Source organism: Lepidochelys olivacea (genome assembly GCF_965140295.1).
Source record: "Lepidochelys olivacea isolate rLepOli2 genome assembly, chromosome: 3".
NCBI classification, from domain to species: Eukaryota; Metazoa; Chordata; order Testudines; family Cheloniidae; genus Lepidochelys; species Lepidochelys olivacea.
The window spans coordinates 682,320-697,441 of record NC_140413.1 but is presented as its reverse complement, the minus strand read 5'-3'; the positions used below and the strand labels follow the sequence as shown (position 1 = coordinate 697,441).

The window sequence follows — 15,122 nt, the reverse complement described above, 5'->3', positions numbered from 1 at the left end:
CCCACGGACCAGAGGCAGATTCAGACTGGTCCTGCAGGCAGCTGGGGACACTGGTCCTGTGAGCCCCAGGTTACTTTTTAAATTGTAAACTCATTCACCACATCACTAGCAAGTTACAAAACTAGAATGAAATATGCAGCCTTGCAAAGAGGAAGGCCTGAATCATCCCATCACTACCATTTTTGCCAAGTACAGATATCCAGAAATAGTTGGGCATCCAGTGAGCCCCTCAGGCTGCTAACTTGGCTAACAAAAGATGCAGGGTAGATATAATCTCTACTTCTGGCTCTTTAAAGAGCCTAGGCCAAGGGCTGGGGAATAAGTTCCGGAACTGATGGCTCTCTGCTAAGAACCCCTTGTCTAAACACATGCGCCCAAAGACAGTCAGCTCTGGGGATTTAGCTTACCTCGACCGCATGGAAACCACACTGATGTGCAAGGTATAAATATCTAGTAGGCCAAGGTGTGTGTCTATGGTACCTGAGAGGCCCTTCTTGATCCGGGTATCTGAACTGCGTGTATGTGTGCACGTACTAGACTGCATGCTCGCTGGGACAAGGGCTAGGTCTAACGTCTGTACAATACTGGGTACCTTCTTGGTTCCCAGTAAATAAGATCAGAATGGGTGTTCCTTTTGGGGTGGACTCTGCTTTCAGACTTTGGTTTGTCTCAGTATAACGTCTGAACATTTTTGAAACCCCTGTGGTGGTATTCTCATCAGACATCAGGACAAGTAATATTTCTCTTCCTTCCCTTCCCTTCCCTTCCCTTCCCACCCCATCCTCCATTTGTGGTATCCTGGGCTTTTGGGCTCCAAGAGTTGGTCAGAGATAGTTTCCTTTCCTGGGGTCCCTTAGCAGGAGCCAGTTTTATTTTGTCTTATTCTTTGTCTCCTCACCCAAAGACTGTGCACACCCAGTTCCTGAATTGTATTGCCCTGGTATTGTAAATACTCTTTTCTGTAATGTTGCCTTTCCAGCAGGGCAGGGAGGAGCTGGGGTGTTCCCCTTCCCACTGCACTCTTTTCACCAGTGTTCTGTTCTGAATTCCCAGCTACCTCCACTCCTGTGATCCCCCAATCATCCACGGCAACCTGACCTGTGACACCATCTTTATTCAGCACAATGGACTGATCAAGATTGGGTCAGGTAAGACTCTCCAGAGGTGATCCTCGACGACAAAGCAGTTAACGTGGTCCATCAGTAGTGGGCGCCTAATTCCTGAGCTACTGAGGGGGGGCTATGTAAGTACTACCGCTGCCCCTCACCAGAGTGGGGAGAGGGCTGGGCAGGAGGGTATGTCCTGCCTCTTCTGTTCCTGGGGCACAGAGGGGCTCGGTGGCACAAATTGCTTTCCCTTCCAGGCAGTTAGGTCTGGGTTTAGTTCGTGTCCTTGAGGCGAGGAATTGAAAGTAAAAATGGTACTGGAAATTCCCAGGTCGGGTGTTCGGGCAGAGTCCTCAGTTGTTTAAGCCTCTCCTCACAATCAGGCCTTCCCCAAGGACTATACCTGCCTCTGCCTATTCACACTTAGTCACCCCCAGTGCTGTTGACTTTTGAGAACTCCCTGGAAAATTGTCCCCTGAGGCCACATGAGCGCCCTCTTGGGGGCAACAACTGTTCAGAGCCAAAGTAATGGAAGGATTCTGTGGCCCCTACCCCTTTGGTTCCTTTCGCATGGCTAGCTGCTGACAGTGGGGACACAGTTCATCTCGTAGTGATGGCCTTGGCCTGTGCCTAACCGTGTTGGTGCATGTGTGCCTCTTCTACCATTGTTCAGACCTCTTGCCTCACCACGCACGCCAGCCTAGAGTCACTGCATCTGGTCTGGGCCACAGAACATCGTCTGACTCGGACTAGGCCTCCACGTGCAGAAAATTGGCTTCCAGTCCGGGAAGTCATCCCCACTGAAATGTGAATGTCAGAAGTTGGGCAGGCATTTCCTAGGGCGGTGAAAAGCAATGTGCCTGCTCTCTGCCTCCATCTCATCTGTGTTGCTGTTCTTAAGGCCTCTAAGACTTTGTCTGCAACCACGGTGCGCTGTCTGCCATCTTGGCATACCACCCTCCAGCTGACAATGTTGCTGTCTTTGGTCATTCCATCATCACTAGCAAATCCATCCAAAGGCCAAGGCCCTAGCGAATAATATTCAGGCTGACTTGTGACCTGTATCAGTTTGATTTGCCCTTTGAACCCGCTTGTTTCACCTGTTAACTAAAGAGAACATGCAAACATGATCATGCCTACAGTTTTTGTGGCTGATCCTCCTTCACTGTGCTCCAAAGGGACACTGGTGTCCTCATCTCAAATGTATACCACTTATGGTATCTGTATTCCTTCTAAATCAGACAACCAAACTCTGCTTCTCCACGGAAGTTAGACTCCATACAGCAGGTGTCAGAGGCTTCGAACTCGCATAGGATGAAAATGTTGGAAATCCTCTATAGACATTGTATTCCTTGGGGATCACTGCAGAGGAACATCCCCATCAGACCAGTGGATTAGGCTGTGCATTGAGCCCTGTGATCCTTTAGCCAGAGTGGGGAGCTCTCAGGGCCCTGGTGCTTACTCCATTGTCTTTCTGATAAATCTACATTTGGGAACACTTCCCAGGAGTTGCATGTCTGATTTCCCCCTTGTTGGCAAACCACTTGCCCACCATCATTCCCCAAGTTCAGCCCATTGATACTACAGGAAGGAGACTTGACTGGATCTGTGAACTATGCATCCTCCCCTTCCTCATTGGTAAGAATCGCATGCAGTTGCAGGTTTTCTGATTGAGTCAGCACTTCATTCAGAGAAGGAATCTACTCTTGACTTGGTATTTTAGATCTGAGGCTTGATTTGGAATGACAGTCTTTAACACTTCTCATACGCCTTCCTGGGGGTGTACTGCTTGCTGGACTCCCACAAATGGGACTATGCAGAGGCTGCCTTGAAGGAGGTTGTCATGGGTCTTTGAGTGTCGCCTTTGCATAGGCATGCTGCCTGCCTGCCTTTGCCTGGGTTTTGTTTTTCTAGTGTGTATTGAAGGAAGTGAAGCAGTTGGAGCCTTGCAGCCTTTCTAAGGACGGTGTAGCGCAAAGGTGCACAAGTGGCCTAACAGGTTGTGCTTTCTAAAAGATCTTCCCCCAGCACTGGGGAGGGTATATCCCGTAAGCGTGAATATGCAGAGGCAATACTCAGAATTAGTTACTAGTAGGCAGCCCTCCCCACTCAGCTACAGATTGTGCTAGCTGGGACCTTTTTTCCTTTTTCCTTACGTATAGAAGAAGAATGATCGGAATCTCTGATTGAAACATTTCTTTTAAGTAAAGGAGATGAACACTAAAATGGGTCTATGATCATAAAAGCTCCACTCTGTGTAGTAGCTCTCCTCCCAGCGTGCCCTAGAGTCAGAGCTGCTGACACCAGTGACCTCATTCCCCCTCCTACAGCGCCCACACAGCTATAGGAGAGGGAGCTGGAGTCCAGTCTGAATAGCTAAGTGCATTCCAACTGCGTGATCTCTATTCCCTCTGACTATGGGAGCCAGCAAAACCAGTGTGACCCTCAAATCATAGGGAGAGTTTATGGTACTCTAGGATTCTTCAGGCAATAAATATGGAGCCTATGTTGCCATTTAGTCACTTTTCAGGGACTAGCCAAACTTTGAGAACCCTTACTATCCTGTGTGTAATTGAAAGGAATTGGTAAGTAGCTCAGTTCTGACAGTGAGGGGGAGCAGTGACTGGCAATGCACAGAAAAGCAGAACTCAGATGCCCCTATATGCCCAGTGCTGTCCCTCACTGCACTGCTCTGTTAGAACAGAAGGGCATGAAAGTGAGAGCAGGTTCAGTTCTCTTTGGGCTGAAGCAGCAGGTGAAGCTGGCACTGGGAGCAGGAGGATGGGGGAAGCCGCCACGTTGCCCTGTTTAAAGGAAGAACGCATAACTCCAGCTGGGCTGGAAATGTTAAAGGTGCATGGTGCTTCTGGGGCAGCTGGCTCCTTTAAATAATGTAACACTATCGATTGGGTACTGTAGCCTCTAGTGCACCTGCAGGAGGCAAGGCAGCTTGTTGCCTGCCTGGCAGCCCAGCTACGCAGTGCTCCCTGTGCAATATTTGGAGTTGAGGTAGCATGTGCAGGGGCAGGACTGGTCCAGCTCTACATGCAGTCCTGGAGCAATACAATCCCTTTTCTTCACCCATTCTTCATAGGCACCCTGAGGGGGAGGTGGGACTTGCAAGAAGGAAGGACAATCAAGAAGCCCAGTCTGGGTACCAGTGTCTCAGAAACTGGTTGTTGGAGGGTGTGGGGAGTGGTAAGCTGCAGAGCAGTAAATAGAGCTGTGGATGAAGGGGATCATCTGACAAAGAGGTGGGTTGGGATGGACAAAGGATATGGGATAGTGATGGGTATAGTGCAAAGGCCACACAGTGCTGGGGCAGCAGTCCATCTGTTCCTGAGCCCATGTGGTCTTTTTCTCACATAAAAAGTGGGTTTAGGGATAGCGGAGAGGGGAGTTATTAAGGCACAGGGAGTAAGGGGACTGGGAAGGCTGTGGCCAGAGCAAGGGAGATACCGGCACTTCTTTCTCCAAGTCAGAATGTTGTGGGGGAGAGAGAGAATGTTTTGAGCTACTCTGTCAACTTCTTGTGTTCAGTTTAAATCACCTAGAACTAAAAGCTGCCTGCTTCCCTGTGCATTTCACCAGACGATGTTCCCAGAGCCCCTATCTTACTGTCAGGAGGGCGCTGTGGTTAGGATGGCAATTGCCTTTCCTCTCGCATTGGCTGCAGTGATTATAATCTCTCCGATGTTGCAGGGGGCTTTCTTTTGAAAATGCAGCTTGCTTCTGAAGGGTTCGTGGCCTGGAGATCCTTTGGGTGGGTCGGGGGAGAAAGCTGCCATGGTGGCAGAGGTGGGGGTGGTACTGTCTAGGAGAAGGGATCCTGGAGGAAGGAGATTCCAGGGAGATGCTGGGTTGGACCTAAGGGGCTGTCAGGCAGGGCCCTTTAGGCAGAAGCGGGGAGAAGAATGTGATGTGAACTGGAAGCTCCAGTGTGGAATATGGCTGAGGACTTTTCTCTCCAGGTTCACAGACTTCTTGGGAGTCACTTTGTAGGTGTTAGCAGAGGCCTGAGCCCAGGGGGCTGTGAATGTGAGAGCCAGCCTGTGGTATGGAGGAGCTCTGTAGGTGCATCATTGGGAACTGTTTGCTCTTGGTGAGCAATACCTTGCATAGGGCAACTTTTAAATGCATAGCAGAATTGGAAACTCTTAAACTGAAGTCTGGGTCTGCTGATGAATTCTGGGGCTGCCCTCAGTGAAATCTGACTGGGTGGTGTATTGTGCTCCCCCAAAAGATTATATAGTCATTTCTTCAGTGACTGGGTGTGGGTGGCTTTGGAACATGTTGGGGATTGGTCCTGCTTTGAGCAGGGGGTTGGACTAGATGACCTCCTGAGGTCCCTTCCAACCCTGATATTCTGTGTTGGTCCCCAAGGGCTGTAAGGGTAGCTTTTGTGGGAGAGTCCCGAAGATATTCGTAGAGTCTGCCTTGGGCCATTCACCACTTGCCACAAGCACCTTTTTGTCCTCTAAACGTGCTTGTTGGGCTTTTGGGTTGGATACATCCAGTGTGTCTCTGTATAACCCAGCCATCACTAAATCCCCACTGTGGGTGCTCGGGGAACATGGGACTTGACCTGAAGTTTGTGTTCATCCAGACAGCAAAACAAATTGAGTGCCAAGGCATGTGGTATGGGTGCGACTGCTAAAATCCATGTGGGGTGTTAGCTCTACTCCCAGCAACATGCTGCCCATATCTGCCCGCTGAGCATGGGCACAGGGACTGGTCACTGGACAATGGTGGCTGAGTGACGTGGTTGGAATTTCAGCCTCCTCAAAAGCCCAGAGTCTCGAACATAATGCCCTGGTGGGTGTGAGAGGCCCCCAGAGCCCACCTCTCCTTTGCCCTCTACAGTTCTTGGTGTGTAGAGGCATCATGCTCCTGGCTTAGAGTCAGCAGGTGTGAGGGCTATTGAAAGGGCAGCCAGCCTCTTCCTTTTGTCCCTGTTTTGCCTGGTTCTACCCAGCTGTCTGTATTGATGTTAAGTGCTTGCTGTTTCATCAACTCATCGACTTCTATCTTGTTTTACTTCCCGCTTACGGGCTGCTCTGTTACCAACAGTCTTTCATAGGATTTTTGCTAATGGTGAGCAAACTTCTCCGCTCCTGTGATGTGACTGTGTCACTATATATATAATGTTCATTATATATATAATATATAACTTATCTATACGGTGTTCCCTTGCTATAAGGCTGGTGTATAAAACTGTCCAGCATAGGCCCCCCCTGCCAGCAATAGCCCTGTCCTGTTCTGGGAGATAATCTATTCCTTGTGCTCCCAGCCAAAGCCTTACAGAGAGGGACACTGCCTTGTGTGAAGTCTTCTAAATGTTAGTTCTGTCCCTTCTCCTTGTTCTTAGACTGCACTAGTCTGTGGCCCTCATTGCATGCCAGCTCTTGCATGTCAAGCGAGATAAATGCATTGTTCTGACTGCTCGAAGCCAAGCTCTCCATGTACATCTGGCTCTTACCTGCTGCTGCTCTGCGGGGCTTGGCTGAGGGCCAGACTTAGACCAGGCTCTGCTTCTTGCTTGGACACCCTGCAGCTTGCTTGTAGCTTTAACCCCATAGACATTTTGTTTTCAATCTGAATGTTTCAACGAAATGTGTTCTGCACCTGGTGACTAGGCAGATCTTCCACCCAGGTGAGCCCGTAGCTGTGAAATGAGGCCCATCTCTCCCTAGCCAGGCCTTTGGCATTCAGTGAGCTCACCTGAGCTCACGTGTGTTTGTGGGCAGGGAGTTTGCTGAAGCTTTTGGGTGGAGCAATGGCAGGGGCTGTTGGATTGCCCCCTTGGTTTACTTAATTCATAACCATGTTGGGTTTGACATGAGGAAACAAACAAGGAGTCCACCCTTAGTGATCCTGTTCCACCTTCTGTCAAATGGGAACGATTATGGGGCAATGCTCCGCTTTCCCCAAACCCTAGTCACCACCACCTAAGGGGCTGTCAGAATAAACTCTGTGGGTTCCCCATGTCTGCAGATGTTCTACAGTAGGGGTAGACCAAAGCCTCTCCCAAGGTGGCTGGTCCAGAGTCTCTTCGCGTTGATGGTGAAGTTATTGGGTGTCGTGTGGTCTTAGCAGTATAGCAGATCTCCTTTTTCCAGAGTCTGATCTGCAAGGGAGCTAAGAATTAGGTGGCAGCATATTGTGCTGAGAGTCTGGCTCTGAAAAGTGTCAAGTGACTGGACAAATCCCTCTCCCCAGCAGGCTGCTCTGGAGTGTGGAGGGGAAGGTGTGGCACACAAGGAGCATTGTGTCAGTAAGCACGTTACAGCGCTGCAGTGGGGACATATGTTGGGACAAAATGCAACCTGTTGTTGGGAGCAGCTTCAGCACCATCACCCAGAAAATCCTTCTGCACTGGGCACTGATTGCCCACCTCATGGCTGCTGGGCTTTCAGCCCTCAGGAGGTGTTACTTCATAGTTATTACACCATTCTGCCTATAAACAAAGCTAAGATCGCAACCGATAACGTACGGCAGTGCCCCCTGGGAAATGCTGTATTGTTAGCTACTCAGTGGTCTTGGAGACGCCTGCAGAGGGGAAAAAAAACCCTCATGGGACCTCAGTTTTGCTGGAACAGCAGTGAGACCTCCTTCAAACTTCAGGCTTTCTCAGCCAGTCTCTTGAGAGCTAGACCAAAAGACTGGAATGAGTTTTACTGCGTTATCCCCTCACACTTTTGGCTCATGAGAGCTGGGAATTAGACTCCTCAGTCACTTAGATGCACTTGAAAATGTTAGCCAGTGTGTAGCTGTTCTTCGTGCATCCAGTTGGACTTGGTCATTTTTTCCACTCTTTGAATTTATCACCTGGTGTTCAGGGCATGTCATATTGTCATTTTCATATCTCTAACAGGCGGCATGTAAGTCGCATTTGTCACTTCATAGTGTACGTGTTTAGTGTTGCAGGAACTAGGACAGGGATTACTTTGGTATCTTGGACTCTCTTCCCCCCCTTAATGCACAAGGTCACTCAACCATTCTGTCTTCTTTGCCTGAAGCTACAATGGGTTTGATGGGGGTCAAAACTCCCATATTGACCACTAGAATATGATTGTTACTTCTATTTTGTGTCCTCTGCCTCTGTATTGCCACTGACAGCAGCACTAAACTATGTACACATTATGGACTGCACACAACATAAATCCACCCCTTGATCCTAATGATGCACAAGTTATACAGTAGAATTTGGGAAGTGATGGCAGGATGTCTGTCTTGGAGAGAGAGAGAGAGAGAGAGGGTATGTCTACACACAAAATTAGGTTGAATTTATAGAAGTCGGTTTTGTAGAAAGTGTTTTTATACAGTCGATTGTGTGTGTCCCCCCACAAATGCTCTAAGTGCATGTAGTCGGCGGAGTGTGTCCACAATACCAAGGCAACCATCGACTTCTGGAGCGTTGAACTGTGGGTGGCTATCCCACAGTTCCCGCAGTCTCCACCGCCCATTTGAATTCTGGGTAGAAATCCCAATGCCTGATGGGGCTAAAACATTGTCGCGGGTGGTTCTGGGTACATATCGTCAGGCCCCCTTTCCCTCCCTCCCTCCGTGAAAGCAAGGGCAGACAATCGTTTTGCGCCTTTTTTCTTGAGTTACCTGTGCAGACGCCATACCACGGAAAGCATGGAGCCCGCTCAGCTAACCATCACCATATGTCTCCTGGGTGCTGGCAGACGCGGTACTGCATTGCTACACAGCAGCAGTTTATTGCCTTTCGGCAGCAGACAGTGCAGTACGACTGGTAGCCATCGTCGCCGTAGTCCAGGGTGCTCTTTTAGCTGACCTCGATGAGGTCAGGGGCTCCTGGGCAAACATGGGAGTGATTCAGTCAAGTCATTTCCCTTTTAAGTTTCGTCTCATGGCGATTCAGTCCTACCGGCAGTGCACTGTCTTTTAATCTGCAGCCAGCAGAAGACGATGGCCAGCAGTCATACTGCACTGTCTTCTGCCGAGCACCCAGGAGATGACGATGGCTAGCAATCCTACTGCACAGTCTGCTGCCAGCAAGATGTATAAAGATAGATGAAGTGGATCAAAACAAGAAATAGACCAGATTTGTTTTGTATTCATTTTCTCCTCCCTCCCTCTGTGAAATCAACGGCCTGCTAAACCCAGTTTTGAGTTCTATCCTTAAGGGGGCCATTCAGTTTCTCGCAAAGCCACCCCCTTTGTTGATTTTAATTTCCTGTAAGCCAACCCTGTAAGCCATGTCGTCAGTTGCCCCTCCCTCCGTCAGAGCAATGGCAGATAATCGTTCCGCGCCTTTTTTCTGTGCAGACGCCATACCACGGCAAGCATGGAGCCTGCTCAGATCACTTTGGCAATTAGGAGCACATTAAACACCACACGCATTATCCAGCAGTATATGCAGCACCAGAACCTGGCAAAGCGAAACTGGGTGAGTAGGCGACGTCAGCGCGGTGACGAGAGTGATGAGGACATGGACACAGACTTCTCTCAAAGCACGGGCCCTGACAATGTGGGCATTGTGGTGCTAATGGGGCAGGTTCATGCAGTGGAATGTCGATTCTGGGTTCTCGGGAAACAAGCACAGACTGGTGGGACTGCATAGTGTTGCAGGTCTGGGACGATTCCTAGTGGCTGCGAAATTTACGCATGCGTAAGGGCACTTTCATGGAACTTTGTGACTTGCTTTCCCCTGCCCTGAGGCACAAGAATACCAAGATGAGAGCAGCCATCACAATTGAGAAGCGAGTGGCAATAGCCCTGTGGAAGCTTGCAACACCAGACAGCTACCGGTCAGTTGGGAATCAATTTGGAGTGGGCAAATCTACTGTGCGGGCTGCTGTGATGCAAGTAGCCAACACAATCAAAGATCTGCTGCTATCAAGGGTAGTGACCCTGGGAAATGTGCAGATCATAGTGGATGGCTTTGCTGCAATGGGATTCCCTAACTGTGGTGGGGCCATAGACGGAACCCATATCCCTATCTTGGCACCGGAGCACCAAGCCGGTGAGTACATAAACCGCAAGGGGTACTTTTCGATAGTGCTGCAAGCACTGGTGGATCACAAGGAACGTTTCACCAACATCAACATGGGATGGCCGGGAAAGGTACACGATGCTCACATCTTCAGGAACTGTGGTCTGTTTCAAAAGCTGCAGGAAGAGACTTTATTCCCAGACCAGAAAATAACTGTTGGGGATGTTGAAATGCCTATATGTATCCTTGGGGACCCAGCCTACCCCTTAATGCCATGGCTCATGAAGCTGTACACAGGCAGCTTGGACAGTAGTCAGGAGCTGTTCAACTACAGGCTGAGCAAGTGCAGAATGGTGGTAGAATGTGCATTTGGATGTTTAAAAGAGCGCTGGCGCAGTTTACTGACTCGGTTAGACCTCAGTGAAACCAATATTCCCATTGTTATTACTGCTTGCTGTGCGCTCCACAATGTCTGTGAGAGTAAGGGGGAGACGTTTATGGTGGAGTGGGAGGTTGAGGCAGATCGCCTGGCTGCTGGTTACGCGCAGCCAGACACCAGGGCGGTTAGAAGAGCACAGCAGGGCGCGCTGCGCATCAGAGAAGCTTTGAAAACCAGTTTCATGACTGGCCAGGCTACGGTGTGAAAGTTTTTTGTTTCTCCTTGATGAAACCCCCCTCCCCTTGGTTCACTCTACTTCCCTGTAAGCTAACCACCCTCCCTTCCTCCCTTCGATCACCGCTTGCGGAGGCAATAAAGTCATTGTTGCTTCACATTCATGCATTCTTTATTAATTCATCACACAAATAGGGGGATAACTGCCAATGTAGCCCGGGAGGGGTGGTGGAGGAGGGAAGGACAAGGCCACACAGCACTTTAAAAGTTTAAAACTTTAAAACTTATTGAATGCCAGCCTTCTGTTGCTTGGGAAATCCTCTGGGGTGGAGTGGCTGGGTGGCTGGAGGGCCCCCCCACCGTGTTCTTGGGCGTCTGGGTGAGGAGGCTATGGAACTTGGGGAGGAGGGCAGTTGGTTACACAGGGGCTGTAGGGGCGGTCTGTGCTCCTGCTGCCTTTCCTGCAGCTCAACCATACGTTGGAGCCTATTAGTTTGATCCTCCAGCAGCCTCGGCATTGAATCCTGCCTCCTCTCATCACGCTGCTGCCACCTTTCAGCTTTAGCCCTCTCTTCAGCCTGCCACCTCTCCTCCCGGTCATTTTGTGCTTTCCTGCACTCTGACATTGTGTGCCTCCACGCATTCGTCTGTGCTCTCTGTGTGCGAGGACAGCATGAGCTCAGAGAACATTTCATCGTGAGTGCATTTTTTTCGCCTTCTAATCTTCGCTAGCCTCTGGGAAGGAGAAGATCCTGTGATCCTTGAAACACATGCAGCTGGTGGAGGGAAAAAAAGGGACAGTGGTATTTAAAAAGACACATTTTATAGAACAATGGGTACACTCTTTCAAGGTAAACCTTGCTGTTAACATTACATACATAGCACATGTGCTTTCGTTCCATGGTCGCATTTTGCCTCCCCCCACCGTGTGGCTAGCCCCTCATCCTTCCCACGTCCTCGTGGCTAACAGCGGGGAACGTTTGTTCAGCTACAGGAAAATAGCCCAGCAGGAACGGGCACCTCTGAATGTCCCCTTAAGAAAAGCACCCTATTTCAACCAGGTGACCCTGAATGAAATCACTTTCCTGTGGATAACACAGAGAGATAAAGAACGGATGTTGTTTGAATGCCAGCAAACATACACTGCGATGCTTTGTTCTACAATGATTCCAGAGTACGTGTTACTGGCCTCGAGTGGTAAAGTGTCCTACCATGGTGGATGGAATAAGGCTGCCCTCCCCAGAAAGCTTTTGCAAAGGCTTTGCGAGTACATCCAGGAGAGCCGCGAATGCCAGGGCAAATTAATCATTAAACATGCTTGCTTTTAAACCATGTATAGTATTTTAAAAGGTACACTCACCAGAGGTCCCTTCTCTGCCTGACGGGTCTGGGAGGCAGCCTTGGGTGGGTTCAGGGGGTACTGGCTGCAGGTCCAAGGTGAGAAACAGTTCCTGGCTGTCGGGAAAAACGGTTTCTCCACTTGCTAGCTGTGAGCTATCTACAACCTCATCATCCTCTTCCTCATCCCCAAAACCTGCTTCCGTGTTGCCTCCATCTCTGTTGAAGGAGTCAACACGGCTGGGGTAGTGGTGGCTGAACCCCCTAAAATGGCATGCAGCTCATCATAGAAGCGGCATGTTTTGGGCTCTGACCCGGAGCGGCCGTTTGCCTCTCTGGTTTTCTGGTAGGCTTGCCTCAGCTCCTTAAGTTTCACGCGGCACTGCTTTGGGTCCCTGTTATGGCTTCTGTCCTTCGTGCCCTGGGAGATTTTGACAAATGTTTTGGCATTTTGAAAACTGGAACATAGTTCTGATAGCACAGATTCCTCTCCCCATACAGCGATCAGATCCCGTACCTCCCGTTCGGTCCATGCTGGAGCTCTTTTGCAATTCTGGGACTCCATCATGGTCACCTCTGCTGATGAGCTCTGCACTCACCTGCAGCTTGCCACGCTGCCCAAACAGGAAATTGAAATTCAAAAGTTTGTGGGCCTTTTCCTGTCTACCTGGCCAGTGCATCTGAGTTGAGAGTGCTGTCCAGAGCGGTCACAATGGAGCACTCTGGGATAGCTCCCGGAGGCCAATACCGTCTATTTGTGTCCACAGTACCCCAAATTCGACCTGGCAAGGCTGATTTCAGCACTAATCCCCTTGTCGGGGGTGGAGTAAGGAAATCGATTTTAAGAGTCCTTTAAGTCGGAAAAAAAGGCTTCGTTGTGTGGATGGGTGCAGGGTTAAATCAATTTAACACTGCTAAATTCGACCTCAACTCCTAGTGTAGACCAAGGCAGAGAGACGTAATCACTGTAATCCTTTTTCATGAATATGTTGTCAGAGGTCATGCTGCTGTGTAAACTTAAATCATTCCAAGTTTGTACAATCTCAACACCAACGTTAACACCCACAAAATAGTTTTGAGGTTCTGAAACAAACTAGATGCTTCATAAATTGTACTTAAACTTATTCAGAAGCATAGATTTTATTTTTAAGACCAGAAGAGACCATTAAAATTGGTCTGATGTTCTGTATATTACAGGCCATAGAACTTCATCCAGTATTGAGCTCAGCGACGTGCTTCACTAAAGCATATCTTCCAAAAAATCATTTCTCATCCATTCAATGTGTGCCCCACATATTTACTGCATACCATCCAAACCCTGTAATAAATACACTATTTATTCATGGGTTTTCTATGGCTCTCTTATAATTGAACCGTAGTTCTTTACAACGATTAATCATTAATTTTTCACCATTTCCCTGTGAGACGGTGGTATCCCCATTTTACACATGGGGTTCTGAGGCACAGATTAAAGCCCAAACTGTCAAGTGTCAGCTAACTTTGGGTGCTCAGTTTTGAGAAGCAATGGGCCTGAGTTATCAGACTAAGCATTTTACAGGACTTTATATGTTCAGAGGAGAGCTCTCATTGACTTCAATTGCAACTATGAGCATTAGCACTTCAGAAAGAAAAGGAGTACTTGTGGCACCTTAGCGACTAACCAATTTATTTGAGCATAAGCTTTCGTGAGCTACAGCTCACTTCATCGCTCACGAAAGCTTATGCTCAAATAAATTGGTTAGTCTCTAAGGTGCCACAAGTCCTCCTGTTCTTTTTGTGAATACAGACTAACACGGCTGTTACTCTGAAACCTGTCATTAGCACTTCAGTAAATCAGATCCTGGGTGACTAAGTTGAGTACTCAGAAAATGGGAAACACAGTGGCCCAGCTGTGAAAAGTTTGGTGTACGTGATGGGCCCAGCTTCATGTAGTTTCTCTGTGTGGCGGAGGCATGGATAGAATCCAGTTCTCCAGGGCAGCATTCAGTTGCTTTAACTATGAGACTGTTTTTCTTTTTCTGCAGTCCCCTGCCTCATTCAGTATGTACCTTGCAACTCCTGCAAATGATGAGGCGGCACTGGTCCTGTAGACAACAGGCTCATTTGCTGCACATCCCTGATTTGTTCCCAGAGCAAGTCTGTCCAGTGTGTGTGCTACGGTGGCGGGGGAGAAGAATGTCGTCAGACAATTAAAGACGTACTGCGCACACACAAGGGAGATGCATTTGAGTTGCACAAAGAACTTCAATATTGGCATTTCCTAACTTGAGTGTTAGGAAATTAGGTGAAGTTCTTTGCAAACAAACCCTTAAATTGAAAAAACAAATCACATGAAACAATATTGATTCCCAACCTGGGTCATCAGCAGGTTTGGGATCTCTGATCCTCAGCACAGCCCTCTGCCACTTGAGTAACTAGTAAGAGTAGGAGACTTATGTTCAGTGTGGACCTGCTGCTAGAGGTGATGAGACTAGACATCAGAGGAATGCCATGGCTCAGTAACAAACCTTGGAACTGGACTTGTAAGAAAGTGAGCATGCTGCAGTGGTCGGACCCTTTTCTGGAGCGACTCCCCCCATCTTTTGCCTATGTTCTCTGCTCCTGTCCTTCCCTGCCCCCTTTTCTCTGCCCCTTGGTGCTCTGACTTCTGCTGTCTGTCTGGTGTTTTGTTCCACCATCCCTCTGCATCTGGCTTGCTGCCTGGGCACCAGCAGGGGGAGCATTCACAGTATAGGAGACAGTCTCCCAGCTCTCACTTCTGGTGCTTGGTGCCATAGCACCCCTGGCAGCTGGGAGGAGCAATTGCAAGGTAAGTCCTGCTCAGCCCCTTCAGACCTGGCATGGAGCATGCTCAGTTACTCTGTGGAATTATACGTAGATTCATGATTTAAAGCAGGGGTCTCAAACATGCTATTTTCTGTGGCCCACCAGCTCCCCATGGCACCCCCGCTCCCCCAGCATTTACCTAGAGCTGCTCCGGCCCGGCACGCACCGGAACGGGGAACCGCGGCCAATGGAAGCTTCGGGGAAGGTACCTGGAGGAGCGGCCAGGGCAACATGCAGACCCCTGTGCCCCTCGAGGTCCCGGCCGCTTCCTGGAGCG

At 49.2% G+C, this 15,122-nt stretch overlaps 1 protein-coding gene across 1 annotated transcript in view; it reads left to right on the top strand.

The window, feature by feature from the left end:
* Nucleotides 1-15,122, top strand: part of NRBP1 (nuclear receptor binding protein 1) — a 78,567-nt gene that overhangs the window by 25,601 nt on the left and 37,844 nt on the right. Inside the window, exon 7 of the mRNA XM_084624302.1 lies at nucleotides 1,054-1,148. Within this exon, the coding sequence (XP_084480428.1) occupies nucleotides 1,054-1,148 (95 nt within the window). The remainder of the gene's footprint in view (nucleotides 1-1,053; nucleotides 1,149-15,122) is intronic.